At 43.1% G+C, this 8,484-nt stretch overlaps 1 protein-coding gene across 1 annotated transcript; it reads left to right on the forward strand.

Annotated features, from left to right (window-relative positions):
• The first annotated feature begins 803 nt into the window (after window positions 1–803).
• On the forward strand, window positions 804–2,624 carry LOC129840424 (E3 ubiquitin-protein ligase TRIM63-like). The gene has a single exon (XM_055908298.1). It carries the CDS (start codon window positions 982–984, stop codon window positions 2,041–2,043), a length of 1,062 nt encoding a protein of 353 aa, XP_055764273.1. The 5' UTR covers window positions 804–981; the 3' UTR covers window positions 2,044–2,624.
• Window positions 2,625–8,484: the final 5,860 nt, after the last annotated feature.

Genomic DNA, 8,484 nt, shown 5'->3' on the forward strand with positions numbered 1-8,484 from the left:
GTAAAGGAAGAGGGGGGAGGGGAACCTGGCAGAGGATAGGACATGTCATTCGATTTCTATAGTGTGTACTACCAGCTCAGTCACTCTTCTCTGTAGACATATAGTAGAGCAATATGGCACATTCTACCAGCTCTATTACAAACTATGTGGATTCTACAACTTGTGTTCATTCTATTTCTACGTTGTTTACTCTGTCAAATCTGCATTTCTTTCTGTCAGCCATGGATTGTATTTACAGTCTGCTAGAGCATCTTCAAGGAAACCAGCATGTTTACAATTTCTCTGTATAACGCCAGAATGTGGACATGTTTATGTTATCGCTAATCTCCGTTAACCTAGAAACTAAAATCTTCCATCATTTGGTCAGATGCTTGATTTATGTTTACGTAGTCTGTCCACGAGAGATTCATTTATAACATACCTACTAATGTCTGGCTATGAGAAGGGATATGCATTACATGTGATCTATTTCTGCAGAGGCCAAAAGGGGTCAATCAAAGATGTAAACAGATGTGAACGACCATCGTCGTGTCTTGTGGTGTGGTGGGTGACGAGACATGTTGTTATTGGCGGGACCCTGTTGGCCAGTTGTCTATTTGATTTAGCCTCTCCCGCAGAAAGAGAGAGAGGGGAGGGCGGGACGGGGGGTGTTGCTAAGTATGGCATGTGCCGGGGCCAGAAGGGGTTAATTATCTCAGAAATGAGCCTTGCAAACAAGCAAAGGGTGGAACCGGTGCCTCAGACCGCGTGGAGGCTCGGGTGTCACGGCCAGCCCAGCGGTATAAATCGTCAGCTGTGGCCGGAGACTGGCTAGATCAAAATAAACCAAGTGGAGAAAGCAGTCACTATACCAGACTGCAATAGAAGGCGAGACAGACACAGAGAAAGAGCAACACCACCTAAGACGAAGCGCCTAGGCCACCCACTCAGAACTTGAAGGACTTATACCTTGTAAGAACAGAGAAACCCATCTATCCAGACATGGATATCCAGACCGGCCAGGTGACGCACCAGCCCAGCCCCAGGGAGAGCCTGGAGAGCCAGCTGAGCTGCCCCATCTGCCTGGAGATGTTCCAGAAGCCCGTAGTCATCCTGCCCTGCCAACACAACCTGTGCCGCGGCTGCGCCAGCGACCTCTATGACTCCCGCAACCCTTACCACTACTCCGGGGGCATCTTCCGCTGCCCCACCTGCCGCTTCGAGGTCGTCCTGGACCGCCACGGCGTCTACGGCCTGCAGAGGAACCTGCTGGTGGAGAACATCATTGATATCTACAAGCAGCAGCCAGAGAGCGGCGGCAGAGAAGTAGGAGGTAACATTGCAGACCCACCGCTGAAGGACAAAGACACCAAGGAGCCCATGTGTACGGAGCACGAGGACGAGCGCATCAATATTTACTGTGTGACCTGCCAGACGCCCACCTGCTCCATGTGCAAAGTGTTCGGCCAGCACAAGGACTGTGAGGTGTCACCCCTGCAGAGCATCTACGATACCCAGAAGGCCGAGCTGCGGAACGCCGTAGATCTCCTTGCGGCGGGTAACAGCTGTGTCCAGGCCGTGATGGCTCAGATGGAGGACACATGCAAGAGCATCGAGGAGAACAGCCAGCTTCAGAAGAGACGTCTGGGGGAGAGCTTCGACTTGCTCTATGCCATCCTGGAGGAACGTAAGGGCCAGCTCCTGGAAAAGATCACCCAGGAGGAGGAGAGGAAGCTGGGGTTGCTGAGGTCCCTGGTGGAGAGGTACACGGAGCAGCTCCAGGCTAGTATCAACCTAAAGGAGAAGGCGGCCCAGACCATGGAGAAGGGCAATGCAGCCGAGTTCCTGATTAGTGGGAAGGAGCTGATTGCGCAGGCCAAAGAGGCAGCTAAAGGCTCCAACTTAGAGAGGCCCGAGCCTGGTTTCGAGAACATGGAGCACCTTACACTGTGCACAGAAGACGTGGAGGTGATCTTGTACCAAATGGGCTTTGGACTGGGGGATGATGATGATGATGTGGTGACAGAGGAAGAAGAAGAGGAGGAGGAAGAAGAAGAGGAGTAAGAAGAGGAGGAATAGTAAAAACTCGAACTAAGACTGTATTAGAAGTACTGTATTATTGCAGTTGAGGAGTTGAGGATAAGGATTGGTTTGATGAACAAGCTGCTTTTTAGAAAGACTAACTAGTTATTTATCAACTAGTTAGAACGAGGATATTCACTGTGGTGAATACACAATTTAGAGCTAAGGTGGAAAGTGCAATTCTGAAAAGTAGTTTTTGTCACTAACAAAATGCAACCTTTTGTTCAGACTTTTTCTTTTTTTATACTTTTGTATTTCTACGTGTTTATACGGTACTGTTTTTTGATATCTCCTGAAATAGATATCTCATGGAAATAACTAAGTTTACACTTGAGTGCTTTTCACATAATGTACATTGCTCAAGTCTAGACTAGATTGAAAAAATCAAAAAAAATATAGCAAAGCATTATTCATGTTGTGTATAATATATCATTGTCTGTCAAACTATTGAAAACTTGAATTGCTGCAAAATGCACTTAATTCACTTGGTGTTGTTTTTTTAACACAACTGTAATATTTCTAATGTAATTGACACTTTAAAGAAATAAAGTGTTGCGGAAATACTTGTCTCGTCCTGTCAATATCCCACACACCTCACTGACGAGCAGTGCTTTATTTAGCGCTACACATTTACATGCCTCATGAATTTAGACTATAGCCTTACTTAGTGTTCTTGCTAGTGAAAAAGAGGGTCTATTTTTACAGGGCTAGAATGGGAGAGGTGGTGAAGGGCCTTAAAGGTCTGGAATAGATCAGTGTAGCAGGGTGGGTAGAGGAGTGGGGGGGTCTCATGTTTCCCTCCCTGACCTAGCCTCTTCTCCACTTGTCTTGATCATTCCAGTTGCTGTCTGACTCTGTCTGGTATGCCTACTGGTCAGAGGTCAAGCCTGATACCATTATCGGACATGAATGGAAAAAAAGGGGGTAGCAGCAGCACTTTACAAAAACGGTCTGCGAGTCGAGGCCACTTTGACCGGGGGTTATTTCTGATGTTAAGCTGGTCATATGAATCCTGTGGTACGTGCTATGCATACTAGTGCGATGACAATGCACTGAGTCAATAGGAGATGTTTGTGGTTTCGAAGCAATGTACTGTAATCCGTTATCACTGTGGATCATCTTCTGCAGATCGTCTATAAAACGATGACTTCAAATGATAGGCTATGTTTAATCCATTCGCCATTCAATACCAACGACACATGTCTCTACAGTACAATCCCCAGCCTGTGGATAGACTTACGGGTCGTTCCATTTGATTCCAATCCCTTTTTGACCACAGCCCTTTAGTTATGGATGTCCCATACATATTTACCCATGTTAGAAGTGGTCAGAAAGTGACTTTTTGAAGCAGATAAACATTTAGGAGATAGAGGTGCTTGAAGTTGAGCCATTTTGCAGACGCCACCCTACCATGAGACATCCATGTCTATATTCTATACTGTGTCTCAACGAATGACGGGAGCAACACAAACATCAGATGACGTAAAATAGGATCTAAGCTACAACATATGCGAAAATGAAAAGAATCTGAGTTTACGTGTTTTTAGATATTTGATGTTAAAGGAAAAATTATTTTTATAAAACTTTTTTTTTAAAGAAAATTATTAAATTGTTTGACAACCCTGTTTGTAAGCTTTTAAATGATATTAAACTCAACGGTTTATATTTTCCAGTGATGAAGACATGGATGTCTCATGGCAGGGTGTAGTGTGCAACATGGGTCAACTTTGAGCACCTCTATCTCCTAAATGCTTTGGCATTCAGGTCCGAAAATTGCAAATATGTAAAGAAAATGTAGTTCAAATCAAAAAGGGTGCAGTCAAAAAGTGATTGAAATCAAATGGAACGACCCTTTTATGTAAGTAGCTTACATCAACCTCAACAGCAGTGAAACTGTGTGGAACCATAGCCTGTATCACCATCTCTAGTGGAACTAGAGTTCATTTCTCTGACGTTGGTAGGCCTGTATCTTTATGGGAACGACCTGACTGCCCTCTGCTCTGGAGCCATCCATCTGACTGCTCTCAGCCTCTCACTGACCACATGGTGCTGGTGAAGAACTGATAAAGACAGTCAACAGGCTGTCAGGCTGCACTTACTGAGAGAGCACAGAAACCCCACCACCACTCACTGTAGTTACTGTACAGTACCAGCCAATGTAGCCAGAGCCCAGAAACCCCACCACCACTCACTGTAGTTACTGTACAGAACCAGCCAATGTAGCCAGAGCCCAGAAACCTCACCACCACCAGCACTCTACTCTACCGTGCAGCTACCGAGCCTGGAGGCACACAGTGTTATGTAGGGAAACCAAATATTTAGTGTGTTGCCGCTGGCTAGCAGTTTATGTTAAATTTAAATGTCTGTCACCAGAGACTATATACAGTTAGTTCTGTACTAGAATGAGACACAGGAAAGGTAAGCTACTGTAAAACAACCCATACTGTCATGCCGTATTAGACTGCAGGCTACTGTAAAACAACCCATACTGTCCTACCGTATTAGACTGCAGACTACTGTAAAACAACCCATACTGTCCTGCCGTATTAGACTGCAGGCTACTGTAAAACAACACATACTGTCCTACCGTATTAGACTGCAGGCTACTGTAAAACAACCCATACTGTTCTACCGTATTAGACTGCAGGCTACTGTAAAACAACACATATTGTCCTACCGTATTAGACTGCAGGCTACTGTAAAACAACCCATACTGTTCTACCGTATTAGACTGCAGGCTACTGTAAAACAACACATACTATCCTACCGTATTAGACTGCAGACTACTGTAAAACAACCCATACTGTTCTACCGTATTAGACTGCAGGCTACTGTAAAACAACACATACTATCCTACCGTATTAGACTGCAGGCTACTGTAAAACAACACATACTATCCTACCGTATTAGACTGCAGACTACTGTAAAACAACCCATACTGTTCTACCGTATTAGACTGCAGGCTACTGTAAAACAACACATACTATCCTACCGTATTAGACTGCAGGCTACTGTAAAACAACCCATACTGTACTACCATATTAGACGTTAGGCTACTGTTAAACAACCCATAATGTCCTACTGTATTAGACGGTAGGCTACTTTAAACCAACCCCTACTGTCCTACTGTATTAGATGTTAGGCTACTGTAAAACAACCCATACTGTCCTACCATATTAGATGGGAGGCTTCTGTAAAACAACCCATACTGCCATATTTTACGGTAGGATATTGTAAAAAAAAAAAAAAAAAGACATTCTGTCCTACCGTGTTAGACGGTAGACTACTGTAAAACAACCCATACTGTTTTACCGTATTAGATGGTAAGCTACTGTAAAACAACCCATACTGTATTGCCGTATTATACAGTAGACTACTGTAAAACAACCCATACTGTTCTACTGTATTAGACAGTAGGCTACTGTAAAACAACCCATACTGTCTTCCGTATTAGGTGGTAGGCTACTGTAAAGCAACCCATACTGTACTAGATGGTAGGTTACCGTAAAACAACCCATACTGTACTAGACGGTAGGTTACTGTAAAACAACCCATACTGTACTACCATATTAGACGGTAGTCTACTGTAAAACAAGCTAGACATGACAAAGGCGACGGCTGCGTTTCCTGACTCTGCAAAGAAAACTTCACACACCTGTCTTCAAGCTTCTACTCTTTAGACTACTCAGCCCAGGCAGAGTGTGAATGTGAACTGACTGTGTGGACTTTAGATCAGCTGGAATTGTATACCATAACCTGTCAAAGTAGCATTGACATGATCTGAGATGATAAGTATATTTGAGATGATAGGTGGTGTATTCTTGGCTTTCTGCCAGGTCCAGGTGGTCAGTAATAGACCTATGGAAGCCTGCCAACGTGTGCAATGCCTATAGCTGTATGAAGCCTATAGGTGTCATGTGTCTGGTACATGAGAGTGCATGGCCTAGTGCCTCATATTACAGACGGTGGATGTGGATGTACAGTGCAGGCCACGACAGGCACCAGACAATGTGGCCTTGTCAATCTCAATCTAATGCAGTGTACAACATGTTTAACATAGGAGAGGGAAAGTTGTATTGTTGTCATATCATCGATTACATTACAATTCTTAGACCTCTGATTCGCCGGTTGGGCAGATGTCCAGCCCGTTTTACAAATGCAAATCTGTTACAGCTCACCTTAGGTTGGCAAGCTGGGCATCAATAACTTGTCAATTCACTAAAGCTCAAGTAAAACTTGTCCTTGACTCTTAAATGTGTACAGTAACTACAGTACCACTGGCCAATCAGCTAACCTTTGCCCTTCATTTCTAATCTTAGACCTTTCTAAAGGTCTGCTCTCTACTGTAACCTTAAAGAGCATTGACTTCCTCCACATTTGGGTTTGATTGGGCTGCAAGGTCGATCAGCTTTGTGCTGCAGTGGCCAGCTCTTTCTAAGTGTAGCAGCCAGCAATGCACCAGTGTTTTACTAAGTAAGAGTAGTGCCAAAGTATGAGTGCGTATCTAGGATCAGTTTGGCTTTTTAGATTATAATGAGTAATATGATATGGACAGAGGGGTCCTGATCATAGATCAGCACTTCTAAGTGTGGCAGCCATAGCAATGCAGAGTTTTACTAAATAAGAGCTGGACATCCCCTGGAAGGCTACCAGTGCCTTGCCGGCTGCTAATTTTAGAGCCTTGAATCAGACTGCCCCTGTTAAGCCTGATTAAGCCAGGAAGTGGGCCAATGCTTTAGTTAGACGGATGGTTGCAGGGAGTCGGGGACTAACAGAGGACCACATAATGTGTAAGGACCTTTCAGACCTTCAAGGATTGTGTTTGGCCCTTGAAACGACAACTACAGCATACTGTCTCAATGACAAACCTAGCCAGCATGCATGAGTCCTTTACTGATAACATATCATACAGTACATTTATATCAATTACCGGTGAAGGAAAAATTCATTGAAAAACGATATTTTGGTATTTTAGTCTGCATTGCCCGTCAGCAGTGAAGCAAACTGTCAGTTGCCACATCATGATGATGAGGCGTTTTGCATCCTCATGAAGATGTGGCAGGAGACACTTTGCTATTTTTTGGTGTTGAGTGGAAATATCCTTTAAAACCTGTTGAGGATAGAGGGCGCTATTTACACTTTGGGGGAAAATCGTATACCCAATTTAAACGGCCTCGTACTCTAGTCTTGCTCGTACAATATGCATATTATTATTACTATTGGATAGAAAACACTCTCTAGTTTCTAAAACCGTTTGAATTATATCTGTGAGTAAAACAGAACTCATTTTGCAGCAAACTTCCTGACAGGAAGTGGAAAATCTGAAATCGATGCTCTGTTCTAGGGCCTGCCTATAAATGTGCTTGATGTTTATTAGTATACATGCACTTCATACGCCTTCCACTAGATGTCAACAGGCAGTGAGAGAAGAAATGGAGTGTATAACATGATCTGAGGTCGAATAAAAGCTCTTGGCATGACGTGACACCAATTTCCTGTTTTCTGGAGCGCGCGAGAAGTGACCTGGTATTGTCTTCTGTAAAGCTGTCGTTATAGACGACTAATATCTCCGGCTTTGATTTTATTTGATACATGTGACAATATCATCGTAAAGTATGTTTTTTCAATATAGTTTTATTAGATTATTGAATTTTTTCGGGACGTTAGGCGTGTTGCTTTGTCTGCGTATGTTCAGGAAGGAGAGCTTCGCGCCACTTTGCTAGCTTTCCGTGCTAATTGACTGGAGAAGAGGACATTCTAAATCCAAACAACGATTGTTCTGGACAAAGGACCCCTTGTACAACATTCTGATGGAAGATCATCAAAAGTAGGACCCATTTTATGATGTTATTTCATATATCTGTCGAACTGTGTACTATTAGTTTTGCGCCCAGGTTTTGGGTACTCTCTCGCCATAACGTAAGCCTTATGTCGTAATGAAGTTATTTTTAGAATTCTAACACGTCGATTGCATTAAGAACTAGTGTATCTATCATTTCCTATACAACATGTATTTTTTAGTAATGTTTATGAATAGTTATTTGGTCAGAATATGTGAGTGTCAGAAAAATATCCGGACGTTGTGGGAAAAAGATGCTACGTTAGCACAATGTATAACCACTGATTTCAGCTCTAAATATGCACATTTTCGAACAAAACATAAGTGTATGTATAACCTGATGTTATAGGACTGTCATCTGATGAAGCTTATCAAGGTTAGTCAAAAATGATATATATTTTGCTGGTTTGTTACGATCGCTAACTTTTGCTGCTGGTAAATGGCTTGTGTTTCTGGCTATTGTGGTAAGCTAATAGAATGCTATATTGTGTTTTCGCTGTAAAACACTTAAGAAATCGGAAATATTGGCTGGAATCACAAGATGCCTGTCTTTCATTTGCTGTACACCATGTATTTTTCTTCAT

The sequence above is a fragment of the Salvelinus fontinalis genome, chromosome 41 (assembly GCF_029448725.1).
Source record: "Salvelinus fontinalis isolate EN_2023a chromosome 41, ASM2944872v1, whole genome shotgun sequence".
Classification (NCBI taxonomy): Eukaryota; Metazoa; Chordata; class Actinopteri; order Salmoniformes; family Salmonidae; genus Salvelinus; species Salvelinus fontinalis.

Bases quoted from the DNA above. Each gene is read 5' to 3' on its own strand.
- LOC129840424 (XM_055908298.1), top strand. From the start codon at position 982: ATGGATATCCAGACCGGCCAGGTGACGCACCAGCCCAGCCCCAGGGAG.